The sequence below is a fragment of the Chelonia mydas genome, chromosome 3 (assembly GCF_015237465.2).
Source record: "Chelonia mydas isolate rCheMyd1 chromosome 3, rCheMyd1.pri.v2, whole genome shotgun sequence".
NCBI lineage: Eukaryota > Metazoa > Chordata > Testudines > Cheloniidae > Chelonia > Chelonia mydas.
The window spans coordinates 89,964,132-89,990,018 of record NC_057851.1 but is presented as its reverse complement, the minus strand read 5'-3'; the positions used below and the strand labels follow the sequence as shown (position 1 = coordinate 89,990,018).

The following is a 25,887-nucleotide window of genomic DNA, read 5'->3' as shown; positions in this document are numbered from 1 at the left end:
TCTTCAGGGACCCTTCTCACAAGAGTTTACTACAACCATCACTCTTCAGGAACCCTTCTCACAAGAGTTTACTACAACCATCACTCTTCAGGAACCCTTCTCACAAGAGTTTACTACGACAAGAGATAGATTGTGTCCTCCAGTTAGAAGCCATGGAACCAGTACCTCAATATGTGTGAGGCAAAGTTTTTTATTCTCGTTATTTCCTAATACCCAACAGGAAGGGAGGTTGGAGACCCATAATAGATGTCAGAGCACTCAACAAGTTTGTCAAAGCTCAAAAATTCAAGTTGGTCACACTAGATATGAGTATTCCAGTGTTGGAACAGGAAGACTGATTTTCAGCCTTCAACCTTCAGGACGCCTACTTGCATATCTCAATCCTACCATCTCACAGACGGTTTCTCAGATATACTCTGGGACAAGAACATTACCAGTACAAAGTACTCCCCTTGGTACTATCATCTGCTCTGAGAGTAATCTCCAAGGTTCTCCTAGGAATGGCAGTACACTTATGCTCCCAAGGGATCATGATTTACCCCTACCTGGATAATTGCCTCCTCAGAGCCTGTTCTCTCCAAGAGGCTCTCCAAGTCACCAAATCTGCAATCAACTTGTTCATGGAGCTGGGTGTTTAGATCAATGCCCAGAAATCAACCATCTTTCCGGTACAGTGCCTGGAATTTATATGGGTCGACCTCGACTAGGTACAGGCCAGAGCTCTCCTACCTCAACACAGATTCTTCTCCTTGGCCACACTTGTAGAGACCATTCAAAAGAGCCCACAAATATCAGCCAGACACTGCTTTCTACTATTGGGGCATATGTACCAAATTCACAGTCCATTTTGGGCAATATTACAGTCATAGGATTTTAAAAATCATAAATTTCATTATTTCAGATATTTAAATCTCAGTTTTCATGGTGTTGTAACTGGAGGGGTCCTGACCCCAAAGGGGGTTGTGGGGTGGTCACAAGGTTATTGTACAGGGATCTCCACATTGTCACCCTTAAATCTGCACTGCTGCTGACAGCGGCACTGACTTCAGAGTTGGGTAGCCAGAGAGCAGCGGCTGCTAGCCAGGACCCCAGCTCTGAAGGCAGTGCCACTGCCAGCAGCAGCACAGAAGTAAGGACGGCACGGTATGTTGTTGCTACGCTTACTTCTGCACCAGTGTCTTCAGAGCTGGGCCCTCAGGCAGCAGCCACCACTCTCTGTCCCCCCAGCTCTGAAGACAGCGCAGAAGGGTGGCAAATACCATGACACCCTTACAATAACCTTGCAACCCCCTCACCCTCAACCCCTTTTGGGTCAGGACCCCCAGTTTGAGAAATGCTGGTCTTCCCCTTGAAATCTGTATTAGGGTAAAAGTACAAAAAAAGACCAGATTTCACGGTCCATGACGTGTTTTAAATGGCTGGTAATTTGGTAGGACCCTCGGCATATAGCAGCGGGCACAGCAGTAATACCATCTGCCAGGCTTCACATATGATGCCTCCAGATGTGGTTCAGCTCAGTTTACAGACCAAACAGCAACAGAGTGCAGACTAGACAACTCTGTCACTACCCACAGGATCAAAAACTTCTTTGACTGGTGGAAAGACCCAGCCAATGTTTGTAGGGGGATCCCCTTTTCACAATCCCCTCCCCTACATCATTGCTTCTCACTACCAACACAACGCTCATAGGATGGAGTTGACATCTAAACAACCTCAGAACACCAGGCAGGTGGTCATCAATGGAGATATCCCTTCATATCAACCTCCTCGAGCTAAGGGCAGTTAGAAATGCCTCTGCCCATTTCCTTTCACTAATCAAGGGATCACACACTAGACTCCTTACAGACCATATGGCATGTATGTACTACATAAACTGACAAGGGGGAGCCAGGTCACCCTCCCTCTGTGTGGAAGTGATGAGACTATGGAATTGGTGTATCGCCCATGAGATCACACTGTCCTCAACCTGCCATACTTACTTGCAAAAATGGTCCAGGTTCCAGATTTGGTGAACTTCCCAGAAAATCTCCCCAAAATCCATGGCTCTGCCAAAGATCCTTGACTATATACTGACCCTAAAAAGATTGGGACTATCTCTCAGCGTCCACCAAGCAGCTGTAGCAGCCCTCCCCAACAAGTAGAGGGATACTTAGTGCTATCACACCCGACCACTAAAAGATTCCTCATGGATAGAGTTAACCTTTCCCCACAACCCCGACTTCCTATCCCCACATGGGACCTAAACCTGGTATTGAGAGGACTGACTAGGCCTCCCTTCAAACCTATGGCCACCTGTTCGCTTACACATCTCTCAGTGAAAACAGCCTTCCTGATAGCAATCACCTTGGCTAGGAGAATAGGAGAAAGAGCAGCTCTGATGGCACATCCTCCTTACACAATATTCTTTCAGGACAAGGTTACTCTCAGGCCACATCCAAATTCATCCCTCAGGTAACCTCCCCATTCCACATGAACCAATTGATTCATCTTCTAGCCTTCTACCCCAGGCTTCACCGAGAGAATAGGAATATTACATGCACTAGATGTAAAGAGAGCCCTAACCTTTTACCTAGATAGGACAAAGGCTTTCAGGAAGTCTCCTAAACTTTTCCTCTCTATTGCGGAAAGATCCAAGGGCTCAGCAGTTTCAGCCCAGAGACTCTCTCCGAATGGGTCTCAAACTGCATAAGAGTGATCCCTCCAGATAGGATTTGTGCACACTCCATGAAGTCGATCTCCTCACCATTGCTTTCTTCAAGAATGTCCCCATGTGAGAAATCTGTAGAGCGGCAACATGGACGTCAGTCCATACCTTCACAGAACACTATGTGATCCGATGTGATCTTTGGCTCCACAGTACTGTCATCTGTAACTGACCAAATTCCAAAGCCCCAGCCCTCCAGTAGGGATACTGATCGGAAGTCACCTACAGGGGAGCCCTCTTAGGGACACTACTCGGAGGAAAAAAAGAAGTTACTCACCTTGTGCACTAACAGTGGTTCTTAGAGATGTGTGTCCCTCTGGGTGCTTCACAGCCCACCCTCCTCTCCTCTACTTCAGAGTTCTTGTCTATGACTCTGCGGTAGACAAGGAGCTGGGGCGGGGGGAGCCCACATGCATTGGCTAATCTCGTGGCAGGGCACGAGGAGAGGTAGTGCATGTGCTGTCCAAAATTCTCCGATCAGCAGCTCAGGGAAGCAAGCACACTTACAGTGGAGCACCCATAGAGACACATATCTTAAAGAACCATTGTTACTGCACAAGGTGAGTAACTTCTTCTTCCCTGTTGCTCTGCACTGAAGCAGTAAAGCTTTGGAATTGGTGCATTGCCAACCAGATAGTCATTTCAGCTTCTTATTTCTCGGGTATGCAATACACCATGGCAGACAACTTCAGCAGACATTTTCCCCTAAATTATGAATGGGATTCTCAAGATCTCAACAAAATATTCCTAATTAGGGGGTTTCCAGAGGTCGACCACGTCACACTGCAGCCACCATGAAGTGCAGAAAATTTTGTTCCAAAGAAGGATTCAATCTCCAATCTCTTGTAGATGTTTTTTCTTATTACATGGTCAAAGGTGGGGTTTTTTATGCATATCTATCAACTCTGTTGCTTTTAAAGGTTCTCAACAAGATCAAATAGGACCAAGCCTGGGTCATTTTGATTGCACCAACTTCACCAAGACAAGTTTGGTTTCCTTACATCCTCAGACTCATCTCTTGCCCTCCGTGGCGGCTCCCGATCAGTTCTCAATTGTTGTCTCAGAATGCGGGTCCAACACTTCACGCCAATTTGAATGTTCTGCAACTCCAACTATGGGCCCTCAATATTTCTTGGGACTTAAGGCATCCTGTTCATCAGGAGTATGTGCTCTTAAATAACAGGAAGGAATCTACAAGACTCACTTTCCTTCATAAATGAAGAAGATATCATCCTTAGTGTAACTGTTGTCATATGTCACCTGTCCAGTTGACTCTTTCTACAATCTTGGATTATCTGTTGGAATTGAAAACATCAGGTCTCTCAAATCAAGGTTCAGTCAACGTTCACTTAGTGTCAATAACAAAAGCGGCAAAGAGTCCTGTGGCACCTTATAGTCTAACAGACGTATTGGAGCATAAGCTTTCGTGGGTGTATACATGCATCGGACAAAAATACATGCAACCACGAAAGCTTATGCTCTAATACATCTTTTAGTCTATAAGATGCCACAGGACTCTTAGTCTGGATTTGTAAAAGCGGCAAACACAGCTACCCCTCTGATACTTGTCAATAACAAGTTACTGCTGGCCAGTGGAAGGTTTCTTAGTTTTCACACATCTGACCACTTCGAGATTCCTGAAAGGTCTTTGAGTAGCAGCTGTGTTAGTCTGTATCCACAAAAAGAAAAGGAGTGCTTGTGGCACCTGAGAGACTAAATTTCTTTACAAGTACAAGTACTCCTTTTCTTTTTGCTGAAAGGTCTTATGATCCTTTTTCTGCAGGCTAGAGATCCTGCTCCGCTTTGGGATCTAAACCTTGTTCTTAATTGTTTCATGAAACAACCTTTTGAGCCACTAGCTACATGTTCTCCGTTAAATTTGTCTATGAAAACAGCCTTTTTGGTGCCCATCACTTCTTTGTGAAGGCTTGGAAAGATTGGGGCTCTATTTAGTAGGGGCTCTATTTAATAGGCCCTACATTTACTATGTTCTGCCAGAAGAAGGTATCATTATGAACCCATCCAAAATTTTTACCTAAAGTTTCTTCTGAGTTTCATATTAACCAGACTATTCATCTTCCAGTTTTCTTTCCTAAGCTGCACCAGTCTACAGAGGACGCTACCTTCCATACACTAGATGTTTAGAGGGCATTGGCCTTTCACTTGGACAGAATCAGACCATTCAGGAAGTCCCCTAGACATTTTGTTTCTCTTGTGGTTAGGTCTAGGGGATCCATTATCTCTACACACAGACTCTCTAAAGGGATCTTTCGATGTATTATGACTTGCTATGGTTTGTCTGATGCTCAGTTTCCCCTACGAGGGATTGCACATTCTACTAGATCACAGTCTACCTCTGTAGCCCTATTCAAGGACATTCCAGTTGCTGAGATTTGCAAACTTGCAATGTGGACTTCGGTGCATACTTTTTTCAGCCATTGCACTTTGGTTCATGTTGCTAGATTGAATGCTGCAGTAGGCAACATAGTTCTCTTCAGTGCTGGACTCTTTTCCGAATCTACCACCTCCTTAATGGGGTTATTATTTAGGGAGTCACCTGAAGTGGAGTACCCACAGGGGCACTACTCGAAGAAGATGGAGCTGTTACTCACCTTGTGCAGTAACTGGATTTCTTTGAGATCTCTGTCCTTATGAGTGCTCCACTACCTGCCTTCCTTCCCCTCTGCTTCAGAGTTTCCTATGTAGGACTTTGTGGTAGAGAAAGAAAAGAGGGCCATTCACGTGCTCAATCCCATATAGCCTCAGTATGGGTCACAAGGATGTGCTGAATGGGCACTGCTACGAAAATTTTCCAGTCAAAGATGCAGGGCACATGCACACCTGAAGTGAAGCACCACAGAGACATGCATCTTGAAAAACTCCAGTTGTTGCACAAAGTGAGTGAGCTCTCCTTACAGTTACAGTGCCTTATATACATTGTTTCCCCTTTAGGCACAGTTATGTTTATATGGAATTCTAGAAAACTATTAAAGTTTGTTTCAAAAGTCACATGTTTAGGAATATCTTTCCCAAGAGTATGGATCTACAATGAAAAGAGGAATTAGATAGTTATTTCCAAGTTTGTACAGTAAATACTTTGAATGTTACAGTATATTAGCAAAAAGAAAAGGAGTACTTGTGGCACCTTAGAGACTAACCATTTTTTTTGAGCATAAGCTTTCATGAGCTACAGCTCACTTCATCGGATGCATGCAGTAGAATATACAGTGGGGAGATTTTATATACACAGAGAACATGAAACGGTGGGTGTTACCATACACACTGTAACGAGAGTGATCAGGTAAGGTGAGCTATTACCAGCAGGAGAGGAAAAAAAACAAACCTTTTGTAGTGATAATCAAGGTGGGCCATTTCCAGCAGTTGACAAGAACGTGTGAGGAACCGTGGAGGGGCGGGGGGGAATAAACATGGGGAAATAGTTTTACTTTGTGTAATGACCCATCCGCTCCCAGTCTTTATTCAAGCCTAAGTTAATTGTATCTAGTTTGCAAATTAATTCCAATTCAGCAGTCTCTCGTTGGAGTCTGTTTTTGAAGTTTTTTTGTTGAAGAATTGCCACTTTTAGGTCTGTAATCGAGTGACCAAAGAGATTGAAGTGTTCTCCAACTGGTTTTTGAATGTTATAATTCTTGACGTCTGATCTGTGTCCATTTATTCTTTTACGTGGAGACTGTCCAGTTTGACCAATGTACATGGCAGAGGGGCATTGCTGGCACATAATGACATATGTCACATTGGTAGATGTGCAGGTGAACGAGCCTCTGATAGTGTGGCTGATGTGATTAAGCACTATGATGGTGTCAGGTTAGGGGGCTGTCTGTAAGCAAGGACTGGCCTGTCTCCCAAGATCTGTGAGAGTGATGGGTCATCCTTCAGGATAGGTTGTAGATCCTTGATGATGCGTTGGAGAGGTTTTAGTTGGGGGCTGAAGGCGATGGCTAGAGGCGTTCTGTTATTTTCTTTGTTGGGCCTGTCCTGTAGTAGGTGACTTCTGGGTACTCTTCTGGCTCTGTCAATCTGTTTCTTCACTTCAGCAGGTGGGTACTGTAGTTTTAAGAAAGCTTGATAGAGATCTTGTAGGTGTTTGTCTGTGTCTGAGGGGTTGGAGCAAATGCGGTTGTATTGTAGATTTGGCTATAGACAATGGATCGTGTGGTGTGGTCTGGATGAAAGCTGGAGGCACGTAGGTAAGCATAGCGGTCAGTAGGTTTCTGGTATAGGGTGATGGTTATGTGACCATCTCTTATTAGCACCGTAGTGTCCAGGAAGTGAATCTCTTGTGTGGACTGGTCCAGGCTGAGGTTGATGGTGGGATGGAAATTGTTGAAATCATGGTGGAATTCCTCAAGGGCTTCTTTTCCCTGGGTCCAGATATATATATATTAGGTTGTCATAGAATACACCATGGTTAATATGCTTTTTCCTTTTCATTCATTTCCTTTTTGTTGGCAAGAATGCAGAATAATACAGAAATGTATCTCATATATCTATATTTCTAATGGTCTATAGAACAAGTCAGGAAAAAGATTTAGGAATGGGAGCTTTAACGGCTTATAGTGTACATCTATCTGAAAATCAAGCAGCCTATTGAAATATGCCGCAGAGTAGTATGTGTTAGTCAACATTTCATCTAGTTCACTCTATTTCAAATTCAAATGAATGCACCAAATTCCACAGAAGCTATGAGATGTGCAGACATACATTTGTTAGACAAATGTTATAAATTTGATATCTCTTTGAGGGTTTAGGAGATCCAAATACTAAACACTGTAACGTGCTTTTCAGTTGTGCTTTAAAGATGATTCTCTGTTCTTTTGCACTGTAATATTCACTCTTTCTGTATCCACAATTGCCTCGTCATGACATGGGCATAATAGTAGCATTTTAAAGAATTTGTTCACCCAATTGTACCTGTAGTATATGTATTGTTAATTAACTAAATGTGTGAACTAATGTCTGAAACGCAACAAAGGGAATTTTAATTAATTTGTTCTATAAGAGGGAAGCCTTCAACCTTCCACATTCCTCTGTCAGGTCAGTATACTATTTAAGTTGGCCCTTTTTTTTCTTTTAATACAATGCCTCTTACATTACGCTTATCAGCAAATTTTAAAATTATTGATTTTTACCTTTATAAAAATTAAAAATGATTCAGTTTAAACCAAAGTGACACTTTTCCATATAAAGTAGTTTCCATATGTAATTTTTCATTTTTAAATGTTTGTAATGTATTCCTTTCCATTTGCAGACCTTGTTTTTCATTGTTGAATCATGAATTCTCTCATTAGTTTCAGATATTCTCTCCCGGCCCTGTTCTGCAAACATGCAGATACACCAGCAGCACTAAATGGCCAATCCAATTATCTCCATTTTTAAACAGGTTGACAGTCAGCCAGTAAGAGTGGCTGTTGGGTCTGATAACTCTTACGATTGCCAAAATTTGACTAACTGGGACCAAAATGCCTACTCCTACAAAGAATCCTGTGATGCTATTGGTCAATTACCCTCATGCTTTGCAAAATACCTGTGAACTTACATTTACTTAGGCATAACTATGTCTCTGGGAAGGAAAGAAGGCCATAGACTGTGGCTTCTCCTGACCCATTACTTGCATCCTGGGGATCTATGGTGCACCCACAGAGGGTCTTTCTTATGGTCCAGGAAGAGAAGAACAATCTCCTGGAGAAGGTACTTCTTCCCTCTCTCAACCCCATTTTAAGATCACTAGATTGGAATCCCGTCTTCTGAAAGCAAAGGAATCTTTCTAATGCTTTGGTTTTATTGCCACCAAATCCCAGTTAATATTCAACCATTCCTAATTAGTATTTTGTTTATTTACTGTCAGATATTCTGGTTATTATTGTAAATGTGTTTTCTGTCTAGAAAGTAAAGCATAGTTGCATTTTTTTAAAAAAAGCAAAATACATTCTGGGGCAATTTTATAAGACTTTCAAAGATATATGACATATTGTGATAATGCAGCTTTTCAATTAATGAACTATAGATGGCTGCTTCTTTCATATCACAAGTGACCCTGAGGGTTAATGTAATCCTTAACAGGGCAAATACTATTTAAAATCTTGTTGCTTTACTTAATCCTTCCAAGTCACATTTGTTGATACTTGATCAAATTAGACAAAAAAAGTCAAGCTACTATTTTATAAACTAGCTATCTGTATAGCTGTCTTGGATAACCTCATTTAATAAATCAAACCACGTTTTAAGTAATCTGACTGTACTTCCAATTTTGTTTTTCAGATGAGAAAAAAATTAAATGAAGGGCCAGTGAACAAAACTGACAAGCTAGATTTCATATGGGAAAATTATTCACCAGTAATTCTGTTTGTCATAGTTCCTTCTTCTCCCATTTTAGCTAGCAACAGTTGTTATAGATAGCATTGTAGTAACCCACACCCTGGCACTAGCACCTGCTGCAGCTGTGATTCAGCATCACAGAATGCTATCTTGGGGGGGAGAGAGAGCCAACAAGAGGGGAGCTCAAGCTGGGGAGGGTGCTTGGATTCCACCTGAAGGGGCAGTTGAAATAAAATGTGTTAGACAAGGAGAAGAATGTAGATGCAGAGGTAGCATGTACACTGGTGCCTGGTTTCAGAGTAGCAGCCGTGTTAGTCTGTATTCACAAAAAGAAAAGGAGTACTTGTGGCACCTTAGAGACTAACCAATTTATTTGAGCATAAGCTTTCGTGAGCTACAGCTCACTTCATCGGATGCAACCTGGTGCCTGGGTAGGAGAGGACGCAATAAAATAAAAGAAGAACAGGAGGATAAAAGTAGAGAACTGGGAAGCGAGAAAGAGGAAGGAAGGAAAATAGGAAAGGTTTCAGGTTCAGAGAAGTAGAAAAAATAGACCTAGGTATGTGAGCAGGCACTATTAGAGAAAGGAAGTAGATGGAAATAAAATCTACAGATATACTGGGGAGAGTGTATAAAGGGAAAAATCTGAAAGGAAATATAATTGGTGAAAAGGGGAATTGCTCAAAAAGCTGCGTTAGATGAAAACCGATCCAATAGTAAATGAGAAGCCCACCTACAAATGACCTACAGTAAATGTTTGAACATCTATTGAAGGAGTACAGTTCAAAGGTGTCTAATGGACAAGTGAGGACCCACTAGGAGAAGAAGCCCCACTTGCGGATAAACTTGATTCAAAGAAGTTCAGCCATGGGAACATTGAAGCCAAAGAGAAATAAAGAACAGGATAGCAAGAGTAGAGCTGGGCTTACAGCCAAGGAGAGGAAAAGTTAATTCTTCTCTGAAGTAGCACAGTATGTTGTTCAGTAATCTCTCGCGTTCTTGTTACTAGCAATGCATTTGGCACTAACTGCACTGCATGTACAAGCTCACAAAGGTTGGGTAACCTATAGTTTATTATTATAACTAGTAAGTCTTTGGTAATATTCAATATTATTGATGCTCCTGATACAATTTTGGGAGTTTCCCTTATAAAATTTTAAACATTTAAAATGACCCCTTTTTGGCTTTGCCTTTGTCTCTCACATTTAGCATAGTCTAGCCTAGCTGGGTCACCACAGCAAGCAATAAGGCAAAAACTCCATCAGTCAAAACTAGTATATAAAGAACCTATCTACCAATTTCCTTTCAAGTTAAACATTTCCAGACCAAAGTAATGGATGAGAAATTAAGGGGAAAAATAAACCAAGAGACGCTTCCAAGTAGAGAGAGATGTGATGTAGGCTGGGAAGAGAGAAGATGCAACAAACAGAATTACTCATCCCTTGTTACTCATTCCCCTTGTTCATTCCCTCTTCTCCCATCCTACAAAGTGACAATTATAGAAAACAGATGTTGAGAGCAGAGAGTCAGAGGAGTGAGGTTGCCTGATGATAGCTTTTGGAACACCTAATAGCCAACAAACGTCAGCAGAAGAGAAACAGATACAATGGCAGATCAAAATATAAGGAGATGACCAAGTGGCCACCTCACAAATTTCAGAGGCAGATTCTTCTGCTCTGAGTCCAGAACATTTCCATGTCTTTACAGAATGTCAACTAACAATTTTGGATGTAGCCATTTGTTTTGGTGAATAGGTTACAATCTCTTATACACAAAGTTACTGTAGTCTTGGTTGCTTTTGACTCTGACAACCTTCAAAGCAAATTGTCAAAGGAATTCCAATAAGTTCCTAATAAATATAAGCAAACCTGTACATAAAAAGTGATTTTGATATAGCATTGATGTTGAATGCATTGCAATAAAATGTCTTTGATTACTCATAAGTAATCCAAGGTAATAACTTTCATAGCACAAATATTTCACAGGAGTAGCTAAAGAAATACAAATATGATTTTCTTGTTTCTTTTGGTTCAATAAATCTTTATAAAACATCAGATATAAGTATTGATATCCTCAGCATGTCTGCATTCATACTTGGAATACATTAACAAAGTAGTATTTGTCTTGAAGGGCAAATTTTATGAGTAAATCCAATATAAAACCTCTATGCTACTAAATATGCTGATAGGTTAAAAAAAAGTGGTTTACATATTAAAAGTCACTAATTGGTTTACACAACAATTGTGGAAATGAATTATGCCTTCTAAAGAATGATACCGTAAGAATGATACTGTACCTTTGTGCATATAATTAAGTATTTTGTGAAACTTTTTGATGTGTATAAGTACAATGGTTCTCAAACTTTTTTTTTCGCGGACCACTTGAAAATTGTTGAGAGTCTCGGCGGACCACTTAATGATCTTTCCAAATGTTGTTTGTACCGTTAGCTAACTATTGCTTTTGGATAAAAGCACTTTATAAAAAAACCCTTAATAATAATTCACGTTTTTTTCTTCTACAAATAAAAGCACACAACTCATATTTTAATATCAGTAGTCTTACCTTTCTAATGCGATGGGTGTGCCCTCTCTCCCCTGCCACGGCAGCCTCCACTCTGGGGCTGGGAAGGAGGGGGGTCTCTCCCCTGCCACAGCAGCCACAGAGCTGAGGCTGGGAAGGAGGGTCATCTCTCCCCAGCAGCCCTCTTTTCTCTGGTTGCTGCAGCCCTGCACGTCCCAAATTCCCCCCACCTCCGTTTCTCACCCCACTTACTCCCTATTCCCCCCAAGGCCACAACCTCACCTTACATGTGCATCTTCTCCAGGGTCGAGGCACCTAATTAGTGTAGCAGCGCCTGTGTGGCTCCATTAATTAGGTGGTTGGCCCTTCATTCTCTCGTGTGTGGCCACCCAGGCACGTGCCTTAGAGGGCACTATCCGCAGACCACCTGAATGGAGCTCGGACCACAGTTTGAGAACCTCTGGTATAGTACATGCCAAAATATCAATAGGAGTCTGCTGTTAATGCAGTTTTGAGTTAGGCTGGAGGAAAAGGGAAATATACCTTTCCAGTTAAAAACAAACAAAACAATGAGATTTTTAGCGAAAAGATAATAATTGCAAAAGTTAGGGTTCTCAGTAAAACATTAATGCTAATGCCTTTACACCTGTTTTTATTCAGGATAGTACTTAAGCATGTGCTTAACTCATACATAAGCTACATTAGGAGTAAGGAGCTACTACATAGGGAGAAATTGGTATACAGTATGCTAGATATGAGACAAAATATTAAAAATAGTAATAGATCCCAGGGCAAGAAGAGATAATTGTGATCATCTAGTCCGACCTTCTGTATAACATGGCTAATACAACTTTCCCAAAATAATTCCTTGAACTAGAGCATATCTTTTTTTTTTTTTTTAATCCAAACTAGATTTAAAAATTGCCATGGATGGAAAATCTACCATGGTCCTTCATAAATTATTCCAGTGGTTAATAGAATCCAGGCAGTGCTCCTGGCCTGGGGGTCTCTGAGCACAGTGTCAGGGTGCAGATCCTCTAGATAGCATCTCCCTCCTGAGTTTAGACCCTGAGATGCAATTGCCTAACACCTGGGACTAGTTCTGAACACTCAGAGTCCCGCATAGTATAAACACATCCACTGTCAGCATACCAGTTGTGTGAGCACTCTGAGGTCACAGATTAACTCTTCAAGGACATATGGTAGGTGTAGCACATAACACACGCAGACAGCCTTTGCACAGGATTCAAACACGCTATTGATCTTTACTAATCAAATAAAGCATAGAAATTACAGATCTTATGGGAAAAAACCCATTCTGAATGCAATGCTTCTCACTCTAGCTCACCAGCGTGTTGTCTAGTATGATTGTATTTGAATAGAGGATCATCCCAATTTAACAACCCTCTGTTGTCAGCTCTGTATCACTAGTGCTTGGAATTTTAGTTCAGCATTTGGAGGTAAAAGGAAAACAGGTGAGGCAAAGGGCTGTACATTCAAAATGGAGTTTGCAGCTTGGTAGAGAGAGAGAGTTGTTAATCTCACACAGAATTCATGAGTTGTACAGACAGATTCCCCAAATTGTTACACCTTCTATCAGGAGTAAGGCCCTGCTGGTACTCCATCTCCTGACAGCCTTACAAATCAGCTAAGCTGCCTGGCAGACCACCCTGCCTGATTGGCTGTGGAAGCTAGCAGGTTCTTACGCCCAGTAGCAGCAGTAGCTCTCTGGCTGCTAAAAGCACACACTTGTGGATTCTTTGCTTCCCTGTGCTTGCCACACTCCAAGCCTGCTACTGTCTTGCTTCTGTCCTGATGTGGCCTAGACCCTGCCCTGCACCCAGCCTTTTTCCAGTCCTCTCCCAGCCTCGTTCCTGCCTTGGAACCAGCCCTGCTCCTTCCTTCCCTGACTTCAGGTAATCTGGTTCTGACTCTGTATTGACCGTTGGCTCTGGTATTTGGACTCTGGCTCTGGTTCTGATTCCTGGTTCTGACTCCTGTGCAGTGTTTTCCCCAGGAATTGAAATTAGGGGGGGTGTTGGAATATCCAGGGGCAGGTAAGGGCCGATGAGGGCTGAGACTGTGAGGGCAAAGGTGGGCTGTATGGCACCATAGTAAAAACTGAAAAATGTTTCATGACTATTTTATTAGATTTAACTCATGTTTTAAAATCATCACAAAAATTAAAGCTGGCTACTCAAGCCTACTATGAAGCACTACTTCTACATGCATCTTGGTTTCTTGCTGTAATTTTGCACTCTTTGGTGTCTTCTTGTGTGTCGGTTACTTCCAGTCCTTCATAATATGCCCATGATCAGGCAGAAGGCGACTTCTTTAAGAACACAAAATTCTATTCAATGAGGAAAAAATATGCTCAACTGTAGCTGTTGTGACTGGGATTAGCAAGAGATGAATTCCTTTCATCCCAGGAAACATAGCACAAAGATTGGGTCGAACCACTAGTGATGATGAAGTTGAAGTCAAATCTTCATTTATTTGTCATATGATATTCCACTCTGTGTTCAAAATTCTCTATTCTGTCCTGATCACATAGCATCCCCATTGCTGGTAATGCCTGAGTCCACTCAACTGTAGGTGTTTTATAAGACAGGCATCTGTAAAAGCTACGTGGAGGTCGAATAGAATCCAGAAATCTCTATTGTGGATTTGTAAGAATAAAGTCTACATACTTTTTCAGCTGGCTTAACAAACAGTTCTCATCCTCTTCACTTACGGAGTCAATATAAGTACCTTCATTAGTCAACTTCTGGACTGAAGTCTTTTTGCTTCTTCCAGTACATTTTCAATGGATATCTCTGATTGATCCAAGGATAGCTTCTATTTCTGGACAAAGATCTACTACTGTTGTAGCAGATGCCTGGATGACATTGTTTAATGACCCAAGTGGTTTCAACAGTAGACTTACAAGAGAGAGAATGGCGATAGTTTTCTCTGAACTTAATAACAAAAGTAGTCCACCAGCCTCACTACTTAGATCTGTTCTATCTTGGTGGATACTTTCCAAAGCCAGTAATAATGGTTGCAGTAATTTTCAGACAACTGCCAAGAATCACTAATGAGAAAGCAAGCAGGTTTTCCCAAGTTGGACTCATTTGAACTTCAATCCCAGTGTATCTTCTATTTGTTTCCAAAATGTTCAGTCCTTTTGGACTCTTGCTGAAAAAAAAAGAGTATAAAAAAGCCACAAATTTAATTACTTTTTTATGTCTCTTGAAGATTCTGCAGCTTGTACTAGTGCTAGTTGGAGTAGATGGCCTCTACAGTGTGCATAGGAGAGACTAGGGTTACGCTTTTCTCTGAGCAAAGCTTGTCCGCTATGTCTTCCAGAGAAGTTTGTAGCTCTATCGAATGCACAAGCAGACATCTGTTTAGGGTTCAGTTTACAAGCATTTAACTCCTCTAAGATGTCACAGATGCCGCGGATGTTCAGCTCTCAGTGGGGGAACCTCGCTGCTAGTGCAGTCTGGGCCGTCTCTTCCACAGAAACACTGTCCCACAGCAGGTCTAAGCACTTAGACCTGATTATCAGAGATTTCAGCTGTAAAGGTCACTTAACAAACCAAAAGACTATCTGTGGAGCCTAATCAGCTTTGTCTTTAAACAGTGGAGAGGGGCATGTCAAATAGTGCTTGTGACTCAGGCAAACCATCAAGCAAAACACCTGTCCCCACCCTCTTTCTTGGTGCCCTCAATCAGCAGAGGCTGAGTACAGTTCTACTGCCCTTTACTCACACAATAAGAACGACAACATTTCATTCCCCCCTATCACCCCGTATTCAAGTGATTTGTAACCCAACCCCAGCCAAAATCTATCACTTGGGCAATGTAGCCCTGTTTGCTGGATACCTAGGTAGATTAGGTGTGAATGTAAATACAATCTGGTCCTGAAGCCTTGCCCCCCCAGCTCATTACTAGCTGTCAGGGAGAGCTCATTTTGACTTTGCTTACAAATCATAGTTTGAAATTATTAGGTTGGCCAACATCACCAAAGTGAATGCACTTGACATTGTCACAAAAAACAAGGGCTGTATAAGGAAGCTAGTCTGTGTTCATACTGTTCAAATCTATTATACTTTTTCAGATACATGTATTTTATCATATACTTTATGTGCTTTTATAGTGTGTATTAATGTTCCAGTTTCAGTTCAGATTTCCAAACAATCACTAAATTGGCAACACTGCATGTAACTAGTTCACAAAACTGGGGGTGGGGGGTGTTAGGAAAATTCGGGGGGGGGGGGGGGGGGCGCGTTTTAGAGAAATCCCTGTTTGTGCGATCCACTAGGTCTGACTCTTGCTCCAGCCACTAACCCAGACCACCTGTGGCTCCAACTTGAGAGGTAGAGGAGGGGAATGCTAGTTTGAAGTGTATATTGTTTAATTTGATCCTTTTAATGGCTAATGTTTTGTAATATAGCCAAGTTCCGGATGAATGCCGCAGCGGAGATTACTCATGGGATGTTCTGAATCAGCACAATGCCATTCTCTTTCCTGGGCCAGATCTGCCCACTTAATGGACTGTTACTCTCTCCTGCCCACAAGCGGGGCTGTTATGATTGATGTATGCTATCAAATTCCGTTCCTGGTAGATTTTTCTCTAATGGGGAGTTCAGTTAGGTTATATGCCGGTGAAAGCCACTGTCCATTCTGGACTAAATTCAGCTCAACATCTTTATAACAGTTGAAGTGTTCTTTTTCTAACTTGGCTATTTTAAACACATGAAATATTACAGTCCAGATGTTGCTGCTTTTGTGCTTTAGAAAAGTGCTAAGAATGAACCTCTGATCTCATAGATAGGCACAAGTTAATAGAAAATAAATAGAAATACAATTTAAACAGGATGTAAATTAAGCAGATCTGAATTAAAAATAGTCATTTTGGTTATGCATTCCTTAGTTATGATCACTTGAATATGCAGGTATTAAATTATTGTGAGTATGGCTCCAGAATTTGTCCTGTTTTCAATAGAAACATTGAGAACACTGACTAACAGATACAAATGTCAAGTAATATGTATTCCCTAGGTTACAGCAGATATGTGAATGGAAAATGTAATGCTAATCAGATGTTATTCATGATGTGTTTTACTTCTACGATAAAAGAATGAAAGCAGCAACAAGAATTTTACTGATATATTTTTCCATAAATAGGGCACTTTCGATTAAATAATTTTTGATGTGATTTACAGTAACCAGATTTATGCAAAAAATACAAAAAAGTTTACAATTTCAGTACTTCATATATTAACCTGGCGATACCTCAGATTCTACAACAGGTAACGTCAAGCTAGAAAGAGAGCATTATCATTGTGAATTTGGCCGAATGTTGTAAAATAAAATTGTATTTAGCTTGCTGTCATGTGTTCTGGAGATTATTACCTTTATCTACCAAAATGTTCTGATATAAAAAATAAGAGATGCATTGTTTTAATTGCATGCTAAATCTTTTGTTGCCTTTGATCTTTGCATCAAATTTGACTAAACAGTAGAGTACTTACAGTAGGGAATATAAATTTGTGGTTTTTTTATCTTGACTTTTTCAACAGAACTTAATTAGAAGTTACAGCAGCAATTTAGTTAGTGTTGTATCATTTCTTGACATTTCAGAGTATTGGTTGTTTTATTAATTCCACATCATGTTTGTTTTCTGTGAGGTGCAGTCAGCAGACTAAGCTGACCAGCATATGTTTGTGAATGTTTTTTTACAGTTGTTCATTATAAATTAAAAATCTATTGGGAGCTAGTCCCTAGTTGCATAACCCCGAGCAAGCAGAATGTCTACTAACGGGATACAAAGCAGTGCTTTGTCTCTTAGTTCTGTCTGGGTTTCTTAAAGCATAGTTACTGGAACAAGTTTTAGAATGAGGGTGCTGAAAGCCATTAAAACAAAACTGTAAACCCTGTCAATGACGGAAACCACTACAAACCAGGGAGTGCTGCCGCTCCCCCAGCACTCCTAGTTCCAGCACCTTTCGTCTTAAAGCACTTTTTTTTTACTTTGAGATCTCATGTTTATTCTGGTCTGCCTTAGTCTGTATTAACAGATTCCTAAACCATGCTGTAATTTCAATGTGTGTCCTTCTACAGGTTGTTAAGTGTGCTGTGCTGTGATCTAGATACACTTCTACTTTTAGAGTCTCAATATAAAGTATCACAAGTGCTTCTAAATGCCCAGAAGGAGAACATCATAGAAACTTCTGAAGGACCTGGGTAAGAAGTGATCAATGTAAATATGATGTTATTTTAGACTCAGTCCAGCAAGTACTTACACATTTGAATAGCTTTATTCATATAAATACTCCAATTGAAATAAACTAGACTCCTAACATATGTAAAATTATTTAAATGCATGCTTGCAAGATTGAGGCCGTAATCTTTAATAATAAAAAAATGCAAAATTAACAAACTGAAAAAAGAGAAATATTTTGTCTTTAGTCTCTTTAATATACAGTAATCCTAAAGGCTACTTGTAATAATAGTAGGCACAACATTTTCAGATGTAAATGTGATGGTCAGGTTGTGTTATTAAAGGACCCTTATAAAGGTCTGTTGTACAAATAAATATACCTTGAATTTTCCTCTTTGTAACCTCAGCTCTCTCTCTTCCTCCTATGACTTCTAATTGCTAATTACACAAGTAAAATTATCTTGTGTAAATAGACCACATTCTCCTTAAAGAGAGGCCTGCAGTGCAGCCCCACACAGCATAGCGTGAAATTAGAAGTCAGTTTGTTCTTTAGCTCTCTCAGTATGTTGCACATTAAGAACTTGTCACGGTGTTTACAAATGTGATCGGTATAGAGCTGAGACTCTAATAGTACAGCCTAGATCCTCAACTGGTGTATATTGCTGATTTATACCAAGTGAGGACTGGGTCTATTATCTTTCTAAATAATGGCTACACACTGTTCTTCTAGCAGACTCTGTATATGAAAAGTGAAAGTGCTTTTCCTTTCTAAAACAAATTTACTTTGGGTTAGATTGTGACTTTAGGCACAGTCTTGAGTAAGGAGTGACATGTAAGGTCTGAATCACTATGCCCTCCACGCTTTTCTTTGCTCCTGGAGTAGTAATTTGCTTCTGGCCTATGTCAGCAGCAAATTTTAAACCCCCCAGTTGGGCTCAGGTGCTCTAGCCACTGAATTAGCAGGTGTAACTAAGGGTCCCCCAAGTTCTCCATCCCAACCCACCCACTTCTCATCTGCCTCAGGTGGGAAGTAGGCATGCAGAGCCTACTTATTGCTACATGCCTAAGACCCCAGGTTCCTTTAGCCATCTTAGGGATGTGAGAGTTGTTTTTACTGCCCTACTAGTAGCTGAAAGCCCATGCTGTGGCACGGGTGTAATTCGTGAAGTCAGAATGACTTTGCTACTCAGGTTTATGGTTTTATGGTAAGTATGTCTGAGGGCTGGGGAGTGTGTGTTGGCTGGTAGTTTTCTGCTGATTTTTGTGGGTGGTGAAAGAGAATTGTGTGCACTGCAGGGTGGGGTGTACAGTGCAGTTCTATGTGTGTATTTGGTGTTATCCTGTTTGCTGGTTGTGTTGATTTGTCCCTGGAGGGCTGTGCTGGGAGATTTGTGTTGATGTGTATGAGTTGCAAATGAGGGGTGTATACTGTCATGAGGGGTTATGTGTGTTTGGGGTTATAGTGAATGCTGGTTTTGTTGTTGTGTGGGTGGGTGCTTTACGTATGGCAGTTGGGACAAGTAATCCACCATCTGTGCAATCTCCCACATACAGCCAATGAAATTGTTGCATGCAAATTAGCTTTAAGGTGGTGATTTATTGAGTTACCTCTAATATCACAATGATGTGGGGCTCTTGGCAAGGAATAGATACATATCTTTCTGTCACGTAGGTATAATTCATAAAGTCAAAATGGCTGAGAACTTTAAAAAAAAAAAAAAGACATGAACTGCAGAGCCCAGCGATGATTGAACCTTGGGATATTCTGAACAAAAAGAGCTCTCAACAATGCTTGTAGCTGATGCTTCAGTCTGACTCAACAGACATTCTAGGCTTAGAGTGACGATCCTGGAATCTTATTATGTAGATTTTTCCTTACACAAGTATGTAGTCCTAGTCACAATCTAGCTCTATAATTATAGTGTGTCCCTAGAATTATTAGCATCCTTGCATATTTTCTAAGAGCAGCACTCAATGGTAAATCAAGTTTGTTTTGTTTTTTCAGAAATTTTATAATTGATGGTCTATCGGTAGAGAGAAACCATGTTCTTGTTAGGATAAATCTTACAGGAGGACCAGTGGAACGGATTTTGCCTCATAGAGTACTAAATAAGGTTAGAGGGAAAAGTTTAACAATTGTTCTTGTGCTGGTTCTAGGTCTTAAGTATTCCTACTGCTAATTCACAATATAAATATTATTTAGCATCAAAAGACAACTGTCTGCACATCAAGAGTGTTAACATTTTCCATCGCAGGAAAAGAGATTTGCTTAGCAAAGATGTTATTTCTAGTGTCAGTGGGCTACTAAGTGCTCAGCTAATATCTTTTTTTTTTTTAATTAAAAATCTGTTTCTCTAACTGTGGGAGTGATTTTTTAAATTCTTTAATAGATTTCTATCTGTAACATCTTCCTTTTATCAGATGGTTTTTTACCTATGGGCATAGTTTGGGAGGGACATGGGGGGTGCATTCTCCCCAAAACTGCAAGCCTTGGGCAGGTACGGAATTTGCCCCCCATGGAAGGCCCCGTTGGCCAAGCTGGAACTGCCATCTCAAATATATGCCTATGATTTTACCCTGCTTGCTTTTCATCTGCACTATCAAATACTTGTATCTCTCATCAGTATTCTCACAGTGCAGTATTTGTTAAGCAGGTTCTTTTGTTAAGTGCTATGGTTTTCTACTGACTGTCACTCATAAGGAGAAGAAGGAAATTACTGTCAGCACAGAAAAGACAACTAGATCAATATATAAAATTGGAAATACAGTATTTCTTTTGAAAGGTATAATTTTCCTTTCAATGAAAAAATACTAAATTCAAAATTGTTAACAATAGTTACCAGAGCAAGTTGGTTAAACCTTCTGGCTCATATACGTACTGGATTTTGTATTACTTTTTCTTTTAATTATAGAAAATTATACAATTAAATTGTAGTGTCAATAATTCTGACAAATCTGTTGGAGATTAATTATACAATAAGCAAACTTTACCTGTGGACGAGTTGGGTAAACTGCTATTAATTTACCTCCTAATATCACTTTGTTCTGGTTCTTTTTTCTAGGGCACTGATCCATATCCCTGGCCAATGTTTTCATCCTACCCCTTGCCAAGGTGCTATCTTTCAGAAGCTCCTAGGAAAGCTGATTTTAGACAAGGTACTAAATATATTAATAGTTCAGATGCCAAACAAACATCTTATGTCAGTTTATTTTCATTCTTTTCTCAGAATGAAATCTTATAAATAGCCTGGGATTTATATTATTGGAACCATTTGTGGCCAAATGGGTTAATTTTTTTGTAGTTGTGTTGCTCTGTTTAGTAATCCATTTCTTGTGCGAACGTCAAGATTACCCTTTTGGCTAATCTCATGTGGGAGACACATGAGACATAAACATATCATCTTGTCTGGCAGCTGGAGTAAAACAATATGCTTAAGCTATAGGATTTCTTGTGTACTGTTTTTTTTTATTTAGGTCTCTGTTTTCAGAGCTTGGTAGTGTGTGAAATAGACAGTGTTTATAACAGTTGGTTCTTGCATTGAGAATCAGTGTGGAATATATGCAAAGTGAGTAGTCTATTGTAGATTCATCTAGACAAAGTATATACAGAAACTATTTTAAGGTTTTATATTGAGCACACAGTACACTAGAACTTGGTGAATGAAAAAGTGACGCATCAAAGAGCGGGGGTCAGCTTATAAACGGGTCTACACCAAAATTTGATGATTTTAAACTCTATGAAATTATTGAATTGAATATCTAATACATTGTCGTTTTGTTTACCTGGAGCATCTGCAGGCATGGAGCCCCTCAGTTCCCTGTGGCCGCTGTTCTCCGTTCCGAGCCAATGGGAGCTGCAGGAACTGATGCGCCACTTCCCGCAGCTCCCATTGGCTGGGAACGGCGAGACGCTCCAGGTAAGCAAAACATCCCGACCCATCAGCGGCTTACCCTGACAGGCCGGGAGCCAAAGTTTGCCGACCCATTTATTGATGTCAATACTGCAGCCTTTTAAAGTTGCAAAGGCTTTGTTTAGTGGACTAGATTGGTTTGAAAGGAATACTAAAAGAGCAGTGCTGCAGATCTGCATGACATTTGACTCATGCGTTTTACAAAATGCTATGCCTTACAAGACAATCAGAAAAATACAATGAATGATAGTACTATAGCACCGCTACTGTGTAATTTGATCTCTTCATGCGTTTCTACCAATGGACCTCATAAGTCTCGAGCCAATGTGAAAATATAACATGCAGAATCGATGGAATCGCTAATAAAATTGAAATAGCCTGTTATCCCCACAGACATGCCAATCTACAGGGCTGCTTTGAAATAAACAAAGAAAAATAATAATTTGACAGTGATAAAGAAGGTCACATTCCTATATAAAGTCCTACAAAATCTATAACTACAATAATAATAATCTGTTTTCATACTAGTATTTAAAATGAACAACGGTGAAATCAAAAGAAAAAGGTCTGCTTATCATGCAGCGTTCAAACTTAAAGTTGTTGAATATGCAGAAGCAAACAACAATTGTGCTGCTGCTGCTCGTGAAATCTGTATCAATGAGAAGCAAATAAGAGAATGTCGAAAAAATAAAACAACACTAAAAGACATGCCAAGAAGCAAGAAAAAATGTCCAACGAGGTGCACTTGGTTTCCTGAGCTGGAGAAAGATCTCAGTAATTGGGTTGTTGAATGTCAACAAAATGGGTACGTTGTCACTAGCACTAGAAGTCGTCTGTGTGCTCTGCAAATGTCGAAAGATGACAAATACAAGTCAGTAAAGCCATCAATGTTTGTCGTATCAGCAGGTTGGTGTACTTGCTTCATGAACCGTCATAGTCTCTGTCTTCTTCAGTGAACAAAGATAGCGCAAAAGCTGCTGAGAGATCTGGAAGAAAAAATCGAATCTTTCCAAAGGTTTTATTATAAAATATCGAAAGGAATATGCATTTGAACTGTCACAAATAGGAAATATGGATGAAACACCGATGACATTCGATCTCCCGAGCAACAGAACAGTAATTGGTGTTAGTGAAAAAACAGTTTTAATTAAAACCACTGGCCATAAAAAAATCCATTTTACGGTGGTTTTATCATGTTTGGCAAATGGATCAAAGCTCCCTCCTGTTGTTATTTTTAAAAGAAAAACCTTGCTTAAAAACATGAAATTTTCCTGCTGGTGCAGACGAAAAGGGGTGGATGGATGAAAGTCGGACTATTGAATGGCTGGAAAAAGTGTGGAATAAGAGACCAGGAGCACTTTTCAAGAAACCTGCTATGATCGTTTGAGACATGTTCAGGGCACACAAGACGGATGAGATGAAAAATGTGGCCAAAAATATGAAAACTACTTTGGCTGTAATACCTGGAGGCTTAACGTCAGTTCTACAACCGCTTGATGTCTGCCTGAACAAACCGTTTAAAGACAGGCTACGCAAAATGTGGTCTGAATGGATGTGCTCAGGCATGGTGAAGTTGACAAAAGGCAGGAATCTTATAAAGCCCGAAATCAGTCTGGTTGCCCAGTGGATCAAGGACGCATGGGTGTCCATTCCCTCTGAAATGATAGAAAAATCATTTAGGAAATGCTGTATCAGCAATGCACTTGACGGATCAGAAGATGATGCCATATTTGATGATGACACAACAGAGGCTGATGATGAGAAGGAATCTGAGTCTGAAGACGAAACTGCCGACATCTACGATGACAATGCAGGTGCAGCTGTGACTGAAGCTGAGTTGAATGAACTATTTGGTGAATCAGAGACTGATTCAGACTTTGAAGGATTTTAAGACTTTTTAAAGTCTCATATTGTTCTAAGTTACTTGTTTTAAATATCGATTTACTGGGTTTAAATATTGACTGTAATTTTGAAGGTGAATACATATTTGTTTAGTTATTATTATAACAACAACAGGTTTTTCTTTAGATTACATTAAAATAATTCTAGCAAAACTTTTGAGTGTTTCGTGTGACGCCAGCTTTTAAAATATAGCAGGGGTTGGCAAACTTTGGCTCCCAGCCCGTCAGGGTAAGCCACTGGTGGGTTGGAACATTTTGTTTACATGGAGCATCTGCAGGCACAGAGCCCCCTCAGCTCCCAGTGGCCACGGTTTGCCATTCGCAGCCAATGGGAGCTGCGGGAAGTGGCGCCACTTCCTGCAGCTCTGATTGGCTGGGAACAGCAAACCGCGGCCACTGGGAGCTGAGGGGCTCCGTGCCTGTGAACGCTTCAGATAAACAAAACGTCCCAACCTGCCAGCAGCTTACTGTGATGGGCCGGGAGCCAAAGTTTGCCAACCTCTGAAATATAGGGTCAGCTTATGAAAGGGTCATACAGTTTTTACTGTTTTTACCTATCCATCTTGGGGGGTTGGCTTATAAACGAACAATCTAATGAATGATATATATACGGTAATTTCTCATGTGGAATTTGCCTGTTTGTTTGTCTGTGAGCAGATCTCAACATACTCCGATGTATTCATGATGAGAAATTATTTGTAAATTTATTCAGCAAATAATTCTTTCTCTCTTGGTCATTCATAAATATTCAAATTGTGAATACTCAGAAATTAGACTAAGCAAAATAATTGCATAACTCACATGGTATAGGTTTCTTCCCTTGATTTTATGGCTTATGATACATAACTAACACTAATTCTAATATATAAAAGTGTAGAATTCCTTTCGGCTAAAATGGGAAGAGGTGGCCATGGATACTGCGTTCTTCATTTCCTGACCTGATATTTTGTTATAGCAGAAGTTGGCTTTTGGAAACCATAGTCTTCAGCTGTGCAACCCCCACCCCTCTTCATTCCTCCCCAATCTAGGAAATGTAGGAGTTGATAAGAATCTCAATTTTGTATTTTTAAGATCGATTCTAGCACCACCCCCTTTTTTATTGTGTTCGCTTTGAAAACGTAAACTGATGTAAGCCAGTTTCTAAGGTTGAAACAAAAATAGGTTATATTTATGGAGTGGGTGTTGGAAATGGCAAACATTTGTTTTGCAAGGCTGCTCAAATGTTATGGCAGACTTTAGACAGGGTCGTCTTCTCTCCAGCCCATGAGCTGGTGGACAAAGATTACTATGATAGCAGATCCACTTTTCCCCTTTCTCTAGCTTGAGGTCAAATGGAAGAGTCCTTGATGAGCACAAATTAGAACTGACCAGCAAATATTTTGGGCCCAATCTGGATTTTAAGAAGAGTAGGAACTTTGTCTCTGTAAATACTGTGACGGGTTCCGCCTCCAGGGGTGCCTCCTGGAACTGCGATACCACTGAGCCCACCTAACCCGCCAGCCTAGGCTCCATTTACACTGCTCTGCTGTGCAGCCTGCCAAGCCCTCCCCCAGGCGTCACACTACACTTTACCAGCTCACAAACAGGTAGGGGCACATCTAGCTGCAGCTACACACACAGAGGCTGAAATCAGCTCTGCATGGGAAGGCTCAGCTAAGGTACCTCCCAGTTCCTAAGGCACACACTCCCCTCTGGAGTGTAAACCCAAAATTATACCGTCTTGTGCTGCACAGAGAACTGTACAGAGTAAGCTTACGAAATTTGCCCCCTCCCTCAATGTGGAGAGGAATATACACAGCTTTCTGCCCCAAGTTATGATTTCCACAGACTGGTTTTAGACAAAATAAAACAAGTTTATTACCTACAAAAGATAGATTTTAAGTGATTATAAGGCAGTGGTGCGCAATCTGCAGCCCATCAGGGTAATCCGCTGGCGGGCCTCGAGACAGTGTTTACATTGACCGTCCTCACCTGCAGCTCCCAGTGGCGGTGGTTTGGCCTGATTCAGCAAGAAGCAGGCCTCCTGCTGTGAAGTCCAACTCTGGTGTGGGAGAATTACCCCATAGACCACAAGGTGGGGTCTTGTTGAGAAGCTAGAAAGCACTCTCATAACCATGAATTTTCCTCTAAATCCACTTCAAAGAAATTGGACTCATCTGTAAAAAATCCCACCAACTCAACTACGTTCCAGATGCATGACCAGAAAGCACAAGCCCATGTTCTGTCAGTACTGTTATCCCCAGCTCCTCCCAAACCCCAGGATCCGTCAGCATCAACGGATTCCAATCACTGCCAACTTCAGATACC

General features: G+C 40.8%; 1 protein-coding gene across 6 annotated transcripts in view; it reads left to right on the top strand.

Annotated features, from left to right (window-relative positions):
* The window catches only part of TBC1D32 (TBC1 domain family member 32), a 170,165-nt gene that overhangs the window by 65,153 nt on the left and 79,125 nt on the right, over positions 1 to 25,887 (top strand). For all 6 annotated transcript variants that reach the window (XM_043542858.1, XM_043542859.1, XM_043542856.1 and 3 more), the window contains 3 exons: positions 17,669 to 17,791; positions 19,774 to 19,882; positions 20,831 to 20,924. In XM_043542858.1, the coding sequence (XP_043398793.1) occupies positions 17,669 to 17,791; positions 19,774 to 19,882; positions 20,831 to 20,924 (326 nt within the window). The remainder of the gene's footprint in view (positions 1 to 17,668; positions 17,792 to 19,773; positions 19,883 to 20,830; positions 20,925 to 25,887) is intronic.